Raw genomic sequence first — 20,857 nt, forward strand, 5'->3', positions numbered from 1 at the left:
GAAAAGTGCCAGGCGAGAAAAACAGTCCTTGGAGTTCAAAGGAGGGAGAGGTTGCATTTTTTTGAAATCAGGATGCAGAACTTAACGGAGCTGATTCAAAGAAGCTCTAATCATGTCTAAGGTTTTGAGAGTTGGGAGGTGGAGATGGCCAGAGTGAACAGCAGGAAGCCTGAGCCTGGGAGGCAGAACAGAGTGACAAAAGAGCCCAGATGTTGATATTACACCCATCTTCCAACACCTGTATTCTAAGAGAATTCCATGGCTTATAAGATCAAATTTTCTGCTCTATAATGGTTGAAGAATCTTTGGAGCTTTGATCTTAGCCTCAAAGTCCTATCCATCATTTCTGTTATTGGTTTGCTTATCCTCTTAGTTAAGGCATAGAGATTTTTTTTTTTTAACTACTGCACTGTCTGCCCTCCCCAAATCAGCGAGGATGCTTAAGCCCAAGGGAATGTTTAAGAATAGCCCCACTAACCCCCAGATAAGTTGTATTTGAATTCAGTCTTACCACTTGTCCTTTCACTGGGTCATAAAATCTCTGCAGAAGTTGGACAGAAGTGCTTTTCCCACAGCCACTGCTCCCAACAAATGCTACTTCCCTTTCTCAATGCTGAGGGATAAACTGTGAAGGATTAGAACATCTGGGCAGCATGGATAGAAGAAAGAGACTTCTCGGAACTCTATATTCCCTTCACATATGTCCTGTGAAAGGAAGTTGGCAGTGTTTAGCGGATGACTTAGAAAGGCTGTAACAAATTATAGCACATTGGCTGAGTGCTTTCTGAAAATTGTGTATGTTTCCACAACCATTTTAATTTTATTATTTTAAAATTTTATTTATTTATTTATTTTTGGCTGCATTGGGTCTTTGTTGCTGTGCACGGGCTTTCTCTAGTTGCGGCGAGGGGGGGCTGCTCTTCGTTGCGGTGTCTTCTCTTGTTGCGGGCCCTAGAGTGAGCAGGCTTCAGTAGTTGTGGCACATGGACTCAGTAGTTGTGGCTCGCGGGGGTCTAGAGCACAGGCTCAGTAGTTGCTGCGCATGGGCTTAGCTGCTCTGCGGCATCTGGGATCTTCCCGGACCAGGGCTCGAACCCGTGTCTCCTTCATTGGCAGGCGGATTCTTAACCACTGAGCCACCAGGGAAGTCCAACCATTTTAATTTTAAACATCATATTCCTCTCTATAGAGTTGCTGACTGCACATTTGTTTCTGTCACTTCTGTTGAGATTTTTATATCTGTAGTTCTTGTCTTCACTACAGGACTTCACCAAGTTCCTAAGATCACTAGTTTCCTTTGGCTTTAGTACCCAGTCACAGTGTGATCTGTAAATTACCTGTTTGACCTGCTGCTCTAAATAAATACATTTTTAAAAAATTAGTTTGTGCTTTATAGACATTTATTGCTTAATTCATCATAGCTGGGGTCCTCATCAACTGTACATATAAATGTTATTTTTGTAGGTTGGACCATGTTTTACAGTTAATATACATTATATTTTGAATTCAGATTTATCATTGTTAATTGATCATTTTTTGGCAGTGACACTTGCCTAAAAGTTTATCTTTCTCTCTATGCTTCATTCTCTTTAGTGGTTGGTAATTTGTAAACCAATACTTATGTACACCAGGGATGTTTATAAAAGACTTTCCAGAATGATCACTAAATGATGATTAACTTTCTATTTATATATTTGGTTCATAAGATTTTAGGTTCTTTTGAACTTCATGTTTGCCCTCAATCAACTGCATTTTAAGTAGTCAGGTTTAATAGTCATGCTCAGTATATTCCAAGCCCAGTATATAGGTAGGAGGCGGGGGTAGGTGGAGGGGAGGAGTACCAAAAACTGTTTGACAATGAAATTATTCTGTTCTCAAAGGAAAGAAATGTTAACATGTGGTTAAGGGTCTAGAATTAGAAAAAATATATCCTGGAAGGATATATGCCAAAATATTAAGTTTAGTAGTAGCTTATTTTTAGCTTATTCAATGCTTTCTGTTTTGCCCACTACAACACATGAATATTATTTGTGAAAAAAAAGTTTTTTAAAAAACCTCAGGATACTGCAGAATAATGAGAGTGCAATTATTTCTGTGTATGCTCTGGTGCCTTTTGGAAAGGCATAGAGAGATGTTCTAGATTTCTAGACTTAATACGTTTAAAAATTTATTCCTACTATTTTAAACATTTTGTTATGGAATATTTCAAACATCTATAAAAGTAGAGAGAATAATATTAATGGACTGCTATATGCCTATCTCCCAGCTTCAATAATTATCAATATTTGCCAATTTTGTTTTACCAAACTTTAACTTTTTTAAAGCATAGGGACTGATATTTAGAAGTATTCATATATTAAATAAAGTAAAGATTAAATAACAATTTTGTAGTCTTTATAAGGAACATTTCCACATTCTATGTCTTGTATACAGTTCTATGAGGACATTTATCAATGAGATGCTCAATCCCTCTATTGTAATGTTTAGAAAGAAATGAGTAGTAATATTATTAAATATCTAAATCCTAAGATTAAAAATGTTTCCAACATAGTTTACTTTCCAAAAGACAAGTATAAAATCTTACTTTGACAATAATGTATCTTAGAGTACTCTATTTTGAGAATTTCATGATCTTTTTGTTTCTAACAACCAGCATTCCTTTTAATAATTATGAAGTTCGAGTGATAATGTACTATTTTAAGCTATCATACGTATAAATCTACTGTTAAAATTCTAGAGGGAAATACTTTTAAATGAAAATTTTCTTTTAAGTATATACCTAATAGCTATTCTTTTAAATTTAAAATGTCTAGAAAAATTGAATATATGTTTAATGTATAAGACTACTATTGAGAGGTTTATTTTGAAATTATACAATCTTCCTATTACTTCTCTTTTAATATTCACAGTCTTTTAGAGTTTGTGACTAAATATGTCATGTGTTTTAATATTTAATAATTTAATAAATATAGTTCCCTTTTTCTCTCTTTTGTTTGCAGATATATTTCCCACGAAAAATGGCATCTGAAATAGCAGGGCACTATTTACTTTGCATATGTTATCAGAGGAAAAAAATGAATAAATCCTAATGCAAATCTTTATCCCAGACAAAAACTTTTGCAGTCTAAGTAAAATCAAATATATAAATCAATCATTTGTTCCAGAATATTCTCATGGCATCAGGCAAATAAGTAAACTAGAAGTACACATTTTAAAATATAAAGTCTGTACATTTTAGTAACAGAGGTGAAAATTTGATTAAGACAAGACCCCCCTTTCTCCCTTTGTAGCCGTAACAATTATTTATACCAGCTTTTAATTCTTTATAGCACTCTCTTTTGCAGTTATCAGATAATGCCTTCATTTAAGTCTCTATTTAGAGAGCATGCATATAGACAATTAATAATAAGCGGACATTTAAAATCAGAGTTGTGCTTACGGGTTTTTTCCATTCTTGACTATAGCTGTCTACAGTTGGTTTCTTTTCCAACAAAGCAAACAGATGTGCAGCCCCAGATTTGGCTCTCCAATATTCAGGTGCCAAAACAAGTGTTTCTCCAATGGCCATAGCTCCATATGCAATTGCAGTAAAAACTCTATCAAAATATAAAGCATGTGAATCTCAGTTAAGTCTGTTTTCAAACAAGAGCTGTAAAAGTGAAGGAAAAATCAGGCACTGGAATATAATCTTTTGGCCCAGACAATACTATCAATGCTGAAGGCCCAACAATGATACCTCTTTTGTAATTTTCTACCACATAGTGATTATCCCTTGTCTTGTAGGCCAAAATAACCTTTGGAGCTCAGGTAATCTTAAAAATTTCTTTTCCAATTAGAAAGATAGCTCAAAGGCTCTAACTAATGAATATAAAACTTCTTAGCCTCCTTGATATAAGGCTCATTTGCTTGGAGATTTAACAGAGAATTTAACTAACAATAGGAAGAATGTGTCACCAGTAGTGAGATCTGAATTTACACAGTAGATATGAATGTTTTTTTTTCTTTTTTTTGCATATAATGTAGTTAGAACAGATAACTGATGTCAGATGATCGGTTATCTGTCTGAAGTGCTACATGATTTAAAGAGAGCAAAGCATGGAGATTGTACTTTGTTAAGGTCCTCAAAACAAAATCTGACTAAAATATACCTTAGCCAGGCTGGAAGAAGAGCTTTGATCTTTGGTCTGCTATAGATTATGATCTCAGTCTTAAAGTATGTTAATTATAAAATGGTAAGTACGCAGATGATATTTGGAAGCCCACAGATTGTTCACAGAAATGTGGCATATCATGTGGCCATGGTTAAATATTTTCCTCTCATTTTCTTTTTCATTTTAGCCATGAAAACATACTACTAGAATGAAAAATAATGCATCTCAGTGGCAGAGCTAAAGGTGTAATTCCGTTTCACTGGCAATATTTAAACATTAGGCAGTAAAAAGACATCACAGAACCCAGTTGTTTGTTTGCTGTGCTGGATCACAGCAAGGTAAACACACTGGTCTCCTTGTGAATTTCTTCAGAGATGGGACCTACTAAGGGGTGAATTTTGATGCAATCTCTTCAGTGACACAGACCTCAGATCTTGAATCTTGTTGTCTTTACAAAGGTCAAACACAGTAATAAAATATACAAACAACCAGTTTACTGGGATGTGAGATGCTAAAATTTTGTAGCCACTAGTTCTGTGATGTCAAGGCATTTTTAGTACTAATATTTACTAAAATTATTTAAAGCTCAAAATGCCATTCAAAATACTTAATACTCAGCTATAAATATCAGAAGTGGTTATTGAATTTAGGTTACACATCAGAGGGTTGTTTTTGTTTTTTTTTTTTAATGCAAGGAAAAAAAATACAGGCTGAATCAGACTCCAGCCTCAGTCTGATCCAAGAGTCAGCAGGTAAGATGGGAAGATAATTGGATTATGAGTCAGGAGACCTGGATTCTAGTCCCACAGGGATGGAGGCTTCTCAGAACAACTAAGAAAATACCATTTTCCTCTGATATGAGATATGCCAAAATATCTACCTGTCCTAAAATTTGCATCATCAAAAGTCAGTTTAATCATTTGGCATAAATGTACAAAGGTTAACGTCTTTGTTAGGTCTCCCATAAAATGCAATTTACTAAGAAGGGTAGAAGGGAGAACTTGTTTCTGTGAGAGGTAAATGATCCAAAGGATGCACAATAGAGCAAGAAGAAAAGTTTTAGTAGAGAAGGGAGAGTACCAGCTAAAAGCCCTGATGCTGTCTTTATTGTGTATATGTTGAGGGGAGGCTAAGTGGGATGGGGGTTGACGTTGATGAGGATTACATTGAGGAACCTAACTTTGCGGTGATGGGACTATCTGGGGGTTGAGTCACGGACATTAATCCCCTTTATACTTTTTCCCCAGGTGGGTTCTGTAAAAAGAGGCCAAAGCTGGTCTGCTATAGCATCTGTCCTAACCTAGTCTGGCCCAATTAGCTAGAGTGAACTAAGTTGCATTTCACTTCCACTTAGAAAGTATTTACTGCACAATAACCAGTGCTCTAACTTCATTAGAGAGTTAAACCAGATCCTTCAAATTGGTCCAACCTCCTGGAGGCAGCTGAACCGAAAGCTTACTCCAGAGAAATGTTCAGGCCAACTTCCCATGCCAATGTTGGTCTTGGGAGTTTCACCCATGTGGGATATACAAAGAGGAATGATTGGCTATAATGATGAATGTTTTAAAGTCACTAATAACACATTTGTCAAAGTATTAATCTATCATAAATGCTTATATAGCCCCTTCATGCCCAAATAAGATTACAAGAAACATTCCACCGTTCAGAAATGATTTTCATGTTGAAATAATTCTTGAACCATAAATATGTAAAGCAGGAATTCAAAAACCTAAAATTTAACTTCTATAACTTTCCTAGTTTAAATTGTCCATGGAAGAAGAAATCTTATCTACAGTTTATCCTTATATGGATTTACACTGAGTTCATACTGCTTTACTGAATTTATAGCAAAAAACCTCCAGGTTGGCTGGGGTTGAGGAAAGAGAATATTGAGCAGGAAGAGGTCTGGAGAGGGTTTTCACATGCTAGGCTTCTTCTTTCCTAGTTTTATGGATTCTTCCTGGGTTCATGGGGCCGTTGTCACTGCACCGTTGCTACAATGATTCTTCCACACATTTTCAAGCAGTGGGGAAATCCCCTTGCCCATCATTGCTGCTGAAATAGAATTAGAATTTTTTTAAGTAAATTTATTTATTTTATTTATTTATTTTTGGCTGCACTGGGTCTTCACTGCTGCGCGTGGGCTTTCTCTAGTTGCAGCGAGCAGGGGTTACTCTTCATTGTGGTACGCGGTCTTCTCATTGCTGTGGCTTCTCTTGTTGCGGAGCACAGGATCTAGGTGTGCAGGCTTCAGTAGTCGTAGCTTGCAGGCTCTAGAGCACAGGCTCAGTAGTTGTGGCTCACGGGCTTAGTTGCTCCGTGGCATGTGGGATCTTCCCGGACCAGGGCTCGAACACGTGTCCCCTGCATTGGCAGGAGGATTCTTAACCACCGCGCCACTAGAGAAGCCCGAATTAGTACTTTTAAAGGATCGTTTGGCTGGGAACAACGTAAAAAAGCATAGAAATGAACAATCCTAATTTTAATACAATTGATCCAAATAGAAATACCCAGCATAGTTACTGGTTCAGGTCTATTTGTCTCCCCTTAACCCTGCTCCCATATCCAGTTTGTATACCTTTGGTGACTTATTCTAAGAGGAAGTATACTGGGCAGTTCAGAGACTGGACTCTGAAGCCAGATCACTGGGACTACATCCAAACTCCATCATTTATTTGCTAGTTCTGTGACCCTGTGCATGATCTTTGTGCTTCTGCTTCCTTACTGACAATTGGAGATAACAAGACTATCTACATCTTATGGGGTTGTTGTGAGAATTAAATACATTAATAATATAAAGTGTTTAGTATAGTGCTCATTAAGTGTTTAAGTTATTGTTATTCCTCTCATAGAACTGAAAGTTAATTGGACATTTTCTGTTGGAAAGTAAGTTCTCACATTTCTATGGATGTAGATTAGCATAGCAGGTCACACCACAACTTCTGAAGTCCCCACTCAGTAAGTTTCTTCTTTTTGATTGGAAGATAGAGTATCTTTCCTCACAGGGGTGGCCATTACAATTATTCCCATACTCATACTCTTTTCCCCTAACATCCATGTAACAGTACAAAGATCCTTTTCTTTTCACCATAAATCCCTTTCTCAACAGAAGGGAGAGAGAAAATATACAACTTATATTTATTTGGTACTTTGGGTTTTATAGAATGTTTTTGTATACATGATACCATTTGATCACCTAGGAGTAAGGCACACACATCACTTTTCAATAAATAAGGAGACTCTTTATCTCAGAGAAATAAGCAATTTGCCCAGAATCACATAGCTATGAAACTGTAGGCCTGGAACTTGAACCTCCTTGTTAACTGTTTTCCCTTACACAATGCTCCTTCTAGTGGAAAGCTGACCTGAACTGTCTCTCCCTGCATGTTGGGGTTTGTTACCACTTGTTTCCCATTTTAGAATCTTCAGAGGACCCTAGATAGCAAATCCCCCTTGATTTGTCTCCTTTAGATCCCTTCAATGGTTGATCCCTCTATCTGGTCTCCTTATCTTTTCCTCCTAACCTCTGGATAATCTCTGGGGAGGAGCCTGGCAGAAGCTGGGTGGCTGCCATGGCAATGAACACTGAAAGAAGACTTTCCTGTTTTCCTTGTTTTGGCTAACTAAGGTTGTTTTCCTAATTATGTTAACACAGTTCCACGGCTGCCTGGCCTACCAGAGCAAAGATGATGGTGGAGACCTAGCTTGCTTTCTATCCCTTTTTACTCCAAGCTGTTAACCTACTATTAATATTCACTGAAAACCCACCTATTGTTCTTTTGGCCAATAACCACATTAAATATTCAAAGTTCAATATGATTTCCTGTCAAGAACTGCATTTGGATTTTTGGAGGACTAGGCCACAACACATAAGCTGCTTGGCTCTCTGCTTATCAGGCAGTTTTCAAAGCTATGGCTTTTATAATTACTGTACTGAAGGCTGTCATGCCTTGATTCTTTCTTACCCATCTGCTCTACTTAGCTTCCTGCTAATATGCGTAGCAAAGAAGGAAGAAACAGAGAGAGGAAAGTTCTGACGTGGGAGTATGGAGAATAACAGAAACCTCTGCTAGGCACTAATGGTTTCTGGACTATACTGCAAAAGGCAAGTTAGCTAGAAACTAACCTAAAGGCACTAAAATTCAGACGGGAGAAAATAAACTTATGTTGTATTTCTCAAAGTCTGTACATTTATACTGAAGTAAATCCATAGTGTTGCCAGGGCTAACAGAAGCAGAAGGGGAGATTTTTACTACACGTATGTGTATGAGAATATAAGTAAGAGATTTTCTGAATGCCTATGCATTGGCTGCAAGACAGCAGAGGGAAAATGTTATCACCTTTTAAAAAATGCTCATTTCAGAGAAACTTCTACAATAATAGAGATGGATGGAGACAGTTTCTACCATAAGAAATGTATGTTGCCTATTTTTTTAGAAGAAAAAGCTAAGGTTTTAGCTAAGTAGCCTTGCTGATAAAGTAACATTATGAGCACATCAAGGGATTCTGCTGTTAAAACTCCCTTTGTGCATCTCCTTCTATAAGGCACACTGTCATTTCTGAAAGAGAGACAGCTTATCCATCCTGGTAGCTATAAATCATGAAAATACATTCACATTTTATAGAGTGAATAAAGCATCTTTATTTTATACAATAAACTAAAATATGACTTCCCCAATTTTTATATAATTCTAGAAAATTTTCTGGTAATGACCAAAAGAAAACCCTGAGGTTTCAAGTAGCTATGGAGAGCAGCCTGGAATTCAGTCCCTATGCTCATATTTCTTAAAGAGTGATCTTCAGATTCTGTGCCTCAGAACAGTCTGGGACGTTTGGTAAAACGTAGTTTCCTGGCCCTACACCAGATCTACAGATCTCTGGGTTAGATCTGTAGGGTGAGCTCCAGGTATCTGCATTTTTAACCAGCTCCTCGATGGATGACTTGGGAAACCATTGATTTAGAGAATGGCACAAAGTTCTTTTTATGTAAGGAGGGTTCTAGTAGGAGAGAGTTTTCTTTGTAAAATCTTCCATTCAATTAGCTGATTAGATAGAAAGCTGTCTGTGTCCTTAAATTCTGGAAGGCACAGAGTCCTTTAGGCCAGGTGTACTTTAGTGTGTCTAAAAGGACACTTGTGACATGTTTATGGTAGCTGGGGACCACTTTGGGTCTCTAAGAAAACTGAAGATTTTGCTATTGAAGACAAATCTCATCTGTTCACATTTTGCACAGCCCCATACCCATATTTCCCAGAGCCTCTCTTCTTTGTCCATACTATAAAAGTATGGGTATCCTTACTTTGTTTGTAGTCTGGTTGAATGAAACTCAAATCAAAAATGATACTCGTGGTCCAAGCTCAGATAGCTCATTGTTTCTTCCTTTCCTCAGGGCACTAGGAAATACCAGTGTGATTACTGTTCATTAGTCGTTGCTCTCATGTTAATAGTTCTACATGTGTTCTGACAGCTAAAATTCTTACGTCTCCAGAAATGACCGTTTTCAATGAATTTAATGAAAAAAAAATTCAGGAAGTATGGTAGTCCAGTAGGAATTTTTGTATGGGGGCCTTTTGATTCTTCTATATTTTAGGGTCATAAACTAACACTAAGCAAGTTACTTGTTCCATTTATGGTAAGAATCAGCCCAGCTCTGGATATTTAAATGTTTGGAAAACTACACAAGAATTTTTAAAAAACCAATAATTTTATAGAAAGGTTCTATGAAAGTTTGTCACAGAATTAGTAATAATAATAATAATAATTAATAATAATAAATGTCACCTAAGCAAAGCCCCTAGCATCTTGAGTCATGAACTTGAATCTGTGCTCTGCCAGCTGCTGATTAACTGACTTTGGGCAAGTTAGGTAACTTCCTTGAGTGTTAATTTTCCCCATCTGTACAATGGGAATCATAGTATTTCACAGGGTAGTGGAGAAGATTAAGCAGAAAATGTATTACAAATCCTTAATACTAAGTAAGGACTCAATCAAGTTTGTTGTTATAGTGATTATCATACAAAACAGAATGGTTGGCAGCCTTGAGAGGCCCCATTCAAGAAATGTCCTGCCTGATGTCATTTGCAGGCATGATAGTGATTGCATGATTTTGAAGTTGTATCATTCTTTAACTAAGAAAATTCTTTGCTTAGTTTTAATCTAAACAAATCTCAGTATGGAGAAGTAGATTCCCAGCTACAAACATTCTACTTTTCTATAAATGGTTGTCTTTGACTTACACCCAGTCCTTATGCCAAAGCACTTGGATGTAGAAGGGAAGAAAAAGAGAAGAATCTGTAAAAAACAGGAGTGATGTGGAAAAGTTGAATCTGGGAACACATTTCCAGGAATGACTGGACTGCTTAATTATGCACCACTCCAAATCTCTCCCTTTATTTTTGGTTCAGTCATTTATTCAGTGAATATTTATTGTGTGCCTATGATGTTCCAAGCTCTTATTTTTGGCTCTAGGGAAACATCAGTGACCAAAACAGGCTAAGCTCTGCTCTGACTGAGCTTACAGTCTACACACTCAATAAATCTGGAAACAAAAAAGATAATTTCACATAGTGGTAAGTGCTATACACAAACTAAACCATGGTAATGGGATAGAGAGTGATGAGGAGAAGGGCTAAGAGGACTACTTTGAGCCATCAGCAAAAGTCCCTCTGGGCTTCCCTGGTGGCGCAGTGGTTGAGAGTCCGCCTGCCGATGCAGGGGACATGGGTTCGTGCCCCGGTCCGGGAAGATCCCACATGCCACAGAGCAGCTGGGCCCGTGAGCCATGGCCGCTGAGCCTGCACGTCCGGAGCCTGTGCTCCGCAACGGGAGAGGCCACAACAGTGAGAGGCCCGCGTACCACAAAAAAAAAAAAAAAAGTCCCTCTGAGGAGTGGACTTAGGAGCAGAGGCTTGGATGGTGAGAAAGAGGCAGCCCAGTAAAGAACTGAATGATTATTCCAGACAGAGGAAAGAGCAAGTGCAAAAACACTAAGAAGAGAGTTCCAGGGACAGAAATGCAAGCAGGGGTCTGAGGTGCAGATCACAAAAAAAGACAATGGTAGATGAGGTTAGAAAGGAAGGCAGAGGCCCAAATGTGTAGAGCTTTCAGGTCAGAGTAAGGAATTTGGTTTTATTCAAATTTCAATGGGAATTTATTATAGTATTTTAGTAAATTGATGGAATTGGATTTGTGTTTTAAAAGATCAGCCTAGCTACTGTGTGGAGAATGGATTACAGGGAAGCAAGAGAGTGAGTACAGGGACATCAGTGAGCAGGTAGTTGCAGTGGTCCAGTCAAGACAGGCAAAGAGATAAAACGGGAGGTAACATGGGTAGAGATGGTAAGAAGTATTTTGGAGTTACAGCTGTTAAGACTTGGTGCTGTATGTGGTGGGTGGAGGCAAAAGAAGCAATAAGGGTGACTCTTAGATTTTTGGGCTGAGCAACTGCATAGATGGTGGTGCTGTTTATTAAGATGGAGAAGTTTTGGAGAAGAGACACTTTGGGAAGGAAAAACTTCAAATTCTGTTCTGGACACATTAAGATATGATTAGACACCTAAGTGGAGATGTCCAGTAGGTAGTTGGATAAGCATGTGGTATTTAGGAGTGGGGTCAGAGTTGGAAATACACAGAAGGGAGTCATCAGGATGACTTTAAAAAAACATTTTTTTAGTTATTTTAAAAATTTTAATTTTTTTATTTTTAATATTTAAAATATTTAATAAATATTTATTTATTTATTTAATAATATTTTTAAAAACATCAGATTGGATGAAATTACCAATTAGAGTGTGTGGATGAAAAGCACTGAGGGCTCTAAAGCCCCCCAACACGAGGAGGCCCAGCAGAAAATCAGGAGCCCGTAAAGAAAATAGAGGAGGAGGGGCCAATAACAAAGGAGAAAAAGCCTAGAGAAGAAAATGTTTCAGGAAGCAGAGTATAAAATGCTGCTAAGAGGTCAAGTTAAATGAGATGGGAAAACCGGACACTGGATGGGTCTATGGGTGGGCAAGATGGAGGTCAGTGGTGACCTTGATAATGAGTCTTTCTAGTGGAATGGTAGGAATCAAGGCTTGACTGGAATGAGTTTAGGAGAGGTTGGAGATGAAAAGGTGTAGATAACAAGAATAGGCTACTCTAGAATTTGTTTTGCTGCAAAGGAGAACAGAGACATTGAAAGTAGGCAGAAGGGGACTTAAGGTCATGGGAGAGATTTCTTTCTTTTTCTTATGACAGGTGATTATAAAGCAGAGAAATAGTAGTGACAGAAACTGATGTGAAGAGATGATTGCAGGAACCTATTGCAGACAAGGACTTTAGTTCTTGCATGGAGATGGCAGGCATGGTGGATCAGTGGTACCCTAGTGAGTTTGGTGATGGGAAAATGAGGTGATTCTCTCTTGATTGCTTTGTTACACTATCTTCAAGTAAATCCATTAGAAAGTAACTGGGATTATAATTGCTTTTATAAATGAAAATTCTTCTGTGAGAATTGATAAAATCATCAGACATCCTACATTAGTATAAATATATTTAATTGGCTTGCTCTCTACTAATACCAAGGAACAGTTATATGAAGGAATGGGAAACTGGGGATTTAAAGATGGCTGCAGAAAGTTTAGAGCAACGTAAGGAAGACATGTTCTGAGTTTCAAACAATTGGCTTGCAAGCAAACTTTTGGAATACAATCAACTTTTAAGCTTGTGATTGCCTGCATTTCATAAGAACCAAAGAAACAACTTGCTAATTTAGTGCAGGCTGGTGAGCTGAATGAAGTAATTTAGGTGATTCTACATTTGGTTTCTTGTTAATTTATCTCTGTAAACTAGTCTGTGTAATCAGAATGAAGTCCAAGGCTAAATGTCATAATTGTGATTTATATGTTCACACAGACAATACTGCACACTGTTTTAGAGGGTAGGAAAACATGGTAGAACAGGGAGCCTAAAATTCCTGTTGACGTTTTACATACAGATATTCCTTTTTTTTTTTTTTGCGGTACACGGGCCTCCCACCGCTGTGGCCCCTCCCACCACGGAGCACAGGCTCCGGACGCGCAGGCCCAGCGGCCACGGCTCACGGGCCCAGCCGCTCCGCAGCATGTGGCATCCTCCTGGACCAGGGCACGAACCCGCGTCCCCTGCATTGGCAGGCGAACTCTCAACCACTGCGCCACCAGGGAAGCCCCCAGATACTCCATTTTATAAGAAAATCTGCTTCATGAAACCTCTAAGTGGCCTCATAGATTCAAAAATATTAGGTTGGTGAACTGTGGATGCTTTCCTTCTGAGTGCCTAGCAAAGAAACTTCCTGGGAACTCAGTTAATGTTTGATAGATAAACAAACAAACAAATAAACACATGAAGAGGAACTGAAAATTATTCCAAGTTATTCTGAAATTATTTGGCTTCAAATGATTTCTGGTCATTTCTTCAAATTGAATATATCCTCAAAGTACAAATATGTGCCACCAATAAGGATATTCAAAAGAATGTGTCTGAGTGTTGAGAGGTAAATCCCAAAGAGGAGTTCCCGACATTTTTTGCCAAATGGCAGTATCCTTGAAGCAGGTGTAATCTCCCAAGTCATTATTTTGAAGAGGCTGATCCTTGCTTTGATGTGTATGTTTTGGTGGGCTTCTTAAAAAAATAAATAACGTTACTTTTTGGAGTCAAATATTGTATGGATTTCTCTAGCTCTAAACGTTTAGCAGTGACATTTATGATATAGATTAGTAACAGTCTGACATTTTAGGGAGACTTAAGAAGCTCAGAATTAATACCCAAGGTAAATTTTTCTAATTTCAGAAGTTGAATTTAGGTGTTTCTATGAAGTAAAGAGATTCATAACTATGTGAACAGAGTTCCAAATAGAAGCACTAACAAATGCTTTGGGAAGAGGCAGCCTCATTGGGATGCCATGATCAATTCTCAATGTGACTTTTCTGAAGAGAAATACTCATTTACATGTGTTTCTCCTGGAGTATTTGCTTAGCAAGGAACTTACCTCACTGATTTACAGTCACACTTGGTAAAGCCATCTCCACCTTGGAAGATAATGGATAACAAGAAGGCATATTTTACCCCTACATTCCCACGTCTAGTAAACTGAAGTAGGAAGCAATTCATCTGGGAGTTTAACTCAGAGTACCTGTGTTATATCAGTATTTTACCAGCTTGACTGCACTTATATCAATAGATATTAAATAACAAAAAATTTTTAAATTTCCCCATGTCTTTTGCACATATATGATTTAAATGATAATACACTCTAAACTAGACATTTTTCTGGTTAATTTAAGTACATAACCCATTTACAGGGTTTATATACTTGTACAACTTACATGAACATGCCCTCTGGGGTCATTCGTCCTGCTTGAATTAAATAAGTTCCAAATCGAAAACACGCTGCATAGGCAAAATATACAAAGGCATGGCTGAATGCATAACAGATTCCAATGATCTGTGCTTTCTTCAAGGTATTTCTGAAACGCACAAAATTTACTAGATAATGGGGCATGAGGTATAGTAAGGTCCTTTAAATAAATGTAGAGTAATGAATACAGAAGGTAAGACATGTTATCATTTAGAGGGCATACACTTTTTCTAATTATTAAAGAGAAAATGACTTTTTAACTACTGAGAATTATTATAGAGAAAACAATAAATATAATGATTTTCTCTATAGCTATATGCTCTATAGTTCAGTGTAACAAAGCTGCCTCTATGTACTTTCAAATGAATGGACAAGGTCTGTGAAAGGATAATTACTGAAAGAGTTAAAGAGATTTGGTTTAAAAATATTTTCTATCCTAATGTTGCACTAATAGAATAAATAGTGGGAATTAAATGGTGGTACCAACCACAAGCATGAGTGTAAAAGAGTACAGAGCTATCTTTCTGATAAAGTAATACAAAGAGTATCACTAAGTAAATGTGGTAAGGAGGACTAGTTTAAAATTAAAAGAACTGATCACATTTGTTGTCCATATATTCATTTTAAAATGTGAACTCTTTTATTAGAGATTCAATATAAAGGGCTAAGCAATATTATTTTCTTTCTTAAATATGTTATTTCCTCAATCATGTTTCATGGAAATAAGAAAGATATGCACACTTTGTTATAGTTCATGGCAATGTGGGAGGACCTAAAACATATATTCTAAATGTGCTTGCTCTCAACTCCTCTTTCTAGTTTCCTCTTGGTGGAGTCATATAAGGAATTATGCTATGCCATCACTAGGAAAGATTCCAGAGCAAATGAGTTGGCAGGCAAACCACTGGAGTCACCCAGGAGTGCTGCCTTTATAGGAACAAACTATAGTTAATACAGTCAGTATGAGTCTACAATCACCTGTGCTGAGTCTGAAGCGTCTCCTCATACATTTGCCCGAAGGCTTTTTCTCTTGTTAATGACACTGTAGTGCATATATTCTCCACAGCTTCGGTTGCTATCTTATAAAACAAGATAATCAAATAGAGAAATAAAATTAGTAGTGGCTAAACTTCTGGTTGTGAGTTACAGTCACAACGGGGACATATTAAGTACATTAAGTCAGTAAGTGTTTCTGATGAGTTTTCTTAGCTTCCTTTTTCTCCTTCCCCAAAATAAGACAGGAAAATAATATATTAGGATAACAAGCTCAAGGGAAATTCCTTTTGAAAAGATTTAGTCCACTGGTCTAAATTTAGCCCTCTTTAAGTCTTCATTGAGTTTCTATTTAAACTAGTTCCATAAGCAGAGGGATCAAACATTAGTGAGCATTATGTCCGTATGTAATTATGCAAAGGAGCTGTCCTATGAATTATGAGCTGATTTAAGAAGAAGACAGCAAAGAGAATCAAATAAATAATTATTTTATTCTAGCACAGAAATGCAAATAGCAACCAAAGTTCTCAGGAACACTGCTGTAAAGTAACATGGAGTGTGGCTTTTGAATTCTGTATAAGATATTGTATAGCCGTTTTTCATTTTGATGTCTGTGAATTTAAAAAGATATTTAGTTCAAATGTAATGCTTCTTCATAGTTATATAGTTTTCAAAAAGAAGGGGGATCAAAAATGGAGACTTTTGGCTCAGAATAACTTCTTGGACATGAGAACACATGTTGACTTGAAAGAGAAACTTTCTGCTTCCACATTCTCTTTCCAGGCTGGCAGAGTGGACTGTAGGACAGATGAAGACTTAGGCGGACACCCAAGGTTGTTTGAAGGAGAACTTGGGTTACGGGAGAGAACTGGATATGTAGACCATGGTCGGGACACCAGGATTCTGCTCTAAATTCTCATAATTTCAAAATGAACTCAAAGAAATCTCCATCTGTAACATTTTGTAGTGCATGAGGAAAATGGATGAGAATGCTGATATCTTGAGGAAAACAAAAAGAAATGAACAAAAAAGTCTTGTGATCATTTTTCACAATAAAGAAAGGACTGAAAACAGAACCTTAGAAAATAGTCCTTTTTTAAAAACTAATATTGTCATTTTATTTATTTATTTTTTACTAATATGGTCATTTAAAATCTGAAAAATAAAACATTTGATGATTTTTCCAAATCTACACATGCAACCAAAGAAGGACCAATACGTTTTATTGGTCCATATTCTAAGTTTTGGTGTTTGGTAAAGTGACTGATTGAAAAGCTAGTGGGAAAGGACACATTGCCTATTTTTTTTTTTTTTTTTTTTTTGCTGTACACGGGCCTCTCACTGTTGTGGCCTCTCCTGTTGCGGAGCACAGGCTCCGGACATGCAGGCCACATTGCCTATTTGATTGCAGTTATTGATTGTATAGTCTGAGGTTACTTTAATAATACAAAAAGGAAAAAAATCAAACAGCACATATACAACTAAAGCTCATGACATAAAAATTAAGATGAATAAAATATAATTAATTAGGGCCAGATTAACTTGGAAATTGTGATAATTTGCTCACACAGAGGGCTGAACAACTTTTCTGTGTTTCTGAAGCAAATATATGCTGTGTAGTTCAGTCTGTACTGCTCAAGCAGACATTCCAAGGGTCTTTATCTAGTGCAGGAAAGGTGGCAAAGTCCAAGGGTCATGAAAACCAGATTTCTATGAGTCTTGTGCTTGGCTGGATCCCTATTCATGAATATTCATGCTATTTATAATATGATACAGTCACTGTGACACAGATCATAATGATATTAAAATCATTTTTATATTCAGGCCTTTCATCAATGTGATATAGATCTTTGAAATGGTATCATGAGGGGAGTTGGGGCTGGGTGACCAAGAGAAGACTTGGCATTTACATGATGCAGCTTCATAGAGTCACAAGAAGCAGGTTTTGGACCTCTATCAAGATGAAAGACAAGAAGAGAAGGATAGAAGGCCACCAAAAAAAAAAAAAAAAAAAAAAAAAAAAGAACTCCCTACCATCTAAGGGGTAGGCAGCAGCCTGGGAAAGTAATGCACTGCCTGCCACTGGAGAAAAGGGTGGATAAAAGATGGATAGACACTCAACAGGGATGTTGTACAAGAGATTTCTACTTTGGGTGAGTGGCTGGATCAAATGACATCTCTTTCAACTTTTAGATATTATGGTACTACATTACTAATGTTTCTCTAAATCACTACTACAATGATTATTTTTATGAATATGATTGATCCTGAGAAACTTATATATGTCAAAAAATTTTCCAAGTAAATACATTGTTCATTTTGATCATTTTAAAAATGGTCCTTGTCTCTAAAGCTTTGTTTTGGGCACTACCAATATCAGTACCTTGCCTTGAATTTAGTAACTATTATATTTCCTCTTTATTTTGAAAAATAAAATACCCAGAATTGTTCAAGACATTCAATTATTCAATAATCAGAGAATGTGGGATCACAATGTTAACAAATTCCCCCACAATTTGATAAGAGTAATAATGGCTGACATTACTGAGTGCTTACTGTTTTCCAGATACTACTGCATATACTAATAAGACTAAGTGTTTTCTGTAATAGTCATAAAGATCTGTAAGAGGTACTATTTTAGTTCCACTTTACAGAGGAAGAAACTGAAGTCCAGAAAGGTTGATGTAACTTGCTCAGATCACACATTTGTTAGTGGTAGAATCTGGATTCAAATTCAGCCAATTTGACTCCAGAGCCTATGCTCTAAATTATGCACCCTATTGCTATGACATTATCTACACCCCATCTTAAACTGATCTGTATGAATTTCAATACATATACATCACTTTACAGATTCCTAAGAAAGGAAGTTATGTATTGTAAGGATAGGAGCTCTTATTGATTTTCTTTTAAAATGTTATGATGGGAACAACAGTCTTTTTTTTTTTAAGAAGATGTTGGGGGTAGGAGTTTATTAATTTATTTTTTTAAAATTTTTGCTGTGTTGGGTCTTCGTTTCTGTGCGAGGGCTTTCTCTAGTTGTGGCAAGTGGGGGCCACTCTTCATCGCGGTGCGTGGGCCTCTCACTATCGCGGCCTCTCTTGTTGCGGAGCACAGGCTCCAGACGCGCAGGCTCAGTAGTTGTGGCTCACGGGCCTAGTCGCTCCGCGGCATGTGGGATCCTCCCAGACCAGGGCTCGAACCCGTGTCCCCCGCATTAGCAGGCAGACTCTCAACCACTGCGCCACCAGGGAAGCCCAACAGTCTTTATTTTACCTTTCCAGCATGCTTAAGTTCTTGCTTATCCTTGTTGGCAAATCCGGTCATTGCTGCCATTTCAATCATTCCTGTCAGAGCAAGTACCAGAGCAATACTCAGAATCAAGAGTGTCATCTCCCATCCATATATGAAGGAAATGATAACTGAAAGTCCCATGTTAGTTGCATTTTGTGTTAAGACACCAACCCTTGAACCTGTTGCCTATAATCAGACATATTTTGGAAAAAAGTCAGTTAATTTGAAATTTACAAGAATTGCTATTATAGTTTCTTGCAAAATAAGATAAGCTTTCTTTTTTAGGCTTTATATATAGATTTTTATTTTGAATTTATACTTAGAGATTAAATAATAGTTATAGTTTTAAAATGTCCATTACTGGGCTTCCCTGGTGGCTCAGTGGTTGAGAGTCCGCCTGCCGATGCAGGGGACACGGGTTCGTGCCCCGGTCCGGGAAGATCCCACGTGCCGGGAGCGGCTGGGCCCGTGAGCCATGGCCGCTGAGCCTGCGCGTCCGGAGCCTGTGCTCCGCAACGGAAGAGGCCACAGCAATGAGGCCCACATACTGCAAAAAAAAAAAAAAAAAGTCCACTACTAAGGAGTTATTATGTTTTATTTGTCTATATTATGTCTGATATTGTCCTTTGACATGTTCCTATTATTTCTGAATATGTTCTTACTTTCTGACACAAAAAGATTTTCCAGGCCCTACACCTGAAATCTGTCATTTCTCCAAGGAGTCCCAGTTCCTGTTAGTGGAGAATGTTATTTAGGACTTACTATATGAAGAAAAAAAATTTTTTAATTAAAAAAATCAATATATGATGCTAGTTGTGCTCATTATCAGTGGAATGTTAGTAGATAGAACTGGGGAGTGTGTGTGTGTGTGTGTGTGTGTGTGTGTGTGTGTGTGTGTAGATGCATGCACATATTGAAATCTATATTTATTTCTCTGTTTACATTTCTTGAAATCCATGAGTTCATACCAATACCTCCAGTTCCAATCCAAAAACACAAGGTTATTTCCATCTTTCTCCCTTCTAATATTTGTTATCCCCTTCTTCAACAGTGAGAAACCTGGCTCCCATTTTCTTTAACAGAGTTCCTTGATCAATCTCTCTGCTATCATGCATATTGTGACCAATCTGCTATCATTACCCGTCTCTCCCCTGCATGCATACCCTCCTCACTCTTCTCTGGCTTGGCTTTCCCACATGAGGCTGCTGCCTCACATGGATGCCCAACTTACCATATGTGGACTCCAAAACCAACCCTGCCCCTTCCCCTTACACTGAAAAAGGGCCGGGACTTTCTAGCCACTACACTGTAGTAGTGCTGAATGGAATGATTGAGGATATTCATTGAAGTATATACTTTGGATATGATATCTTGCATTCCCTTTTCTGCACTTTATAACTTGGTTTCACTCAGCAAAGGTCTAAAGAGGCAATATCAAGACAGAAAAGGAGTTGGAAACATCATGGTATGAGGTAACTTAAAAGAAATTTGGAAAAAAATCTTAAATTAAGTAGAAATATCTTCATAACTGCTTTACGAGAACTGCGTGTCTTATGAATTAACTTTCAGTGGGACACATGTTAAGTAATAAACAGAAATGTTAAATTCCTTTATGCTGTGATGAAAAAATGAAACACCTATTTACCTAGAAACACAGCTATAATCAACCAAGATATCAATTCACATTTTCAAAGATATGTTTTGCTCTGATCATGAAAACATGACCATTGGAAAAGGTCTAAATAATGTTAAAAATTACACCCTTCCAGACATAAATACATACACACATTCAGATTAGGATTATTGTGTGTATTCAGCTTTGTATCCTGCTTTTATCCCTTTACATTATACAGCAAGCTTTTTCCTGGGTCACTAAATAGTCTTCAAAAAATATCTAGTAGACTGCTTCCAATTTTTCACTATTAAAAGCAAAGATGTAATGAACATCTTTGTGCAAAATATTTGTGCTCATCTTTTATTTCCTAATGTTAAATTCTTAGCCTGGAGTTATATGTTAAAGGGTATATACTCTTACATTCTTCAT

General features: G+C 37.3%; 1 protein-coding gene across 1 annotated transcript in view; it reads right to left on the reverse strand.

Moving 5' to 3' along the window:
* Positions 1-20,857, reverse strand: part of ABCB5 (ATP binding cassette subfamily B member 5) — a gene marked incomplete at both ends in the record, with an annotated part of 106,841 nt that overhangs the window by 9,177 nt on the left and 76,807 nt on the right. Inside the window, 6 exon segments of the mRNA XM_082632971.1 lie at positions 512-597; positions 600-705; positions 3,440-3,596; positions 14,495-14,635; positions 15,505-15,605; positions 18,796-18,999. Coding sequence (XP_082489097.1) covers positions 512-597; positions 600-705; positions 3,440-3,596; positions 14,495-14,635; positions 15,505-15,605; positions 18,796-18,999 — 795 coding nt within the window.

The sequence above is a fragment of the Mesoplodon mirus genome (genome assembly GCF_964341445.2).
Source record: "Mesoplodon mirus genome assembly, chromosome: 9".
In the NCBI taxonomy this organism is placed as follows: Eukaryota; Metazoa; Chordata; class Mammalia; order Artiodactyla; family Ziphiidae; genus Mesoplodon; species Mesoplodon mirus.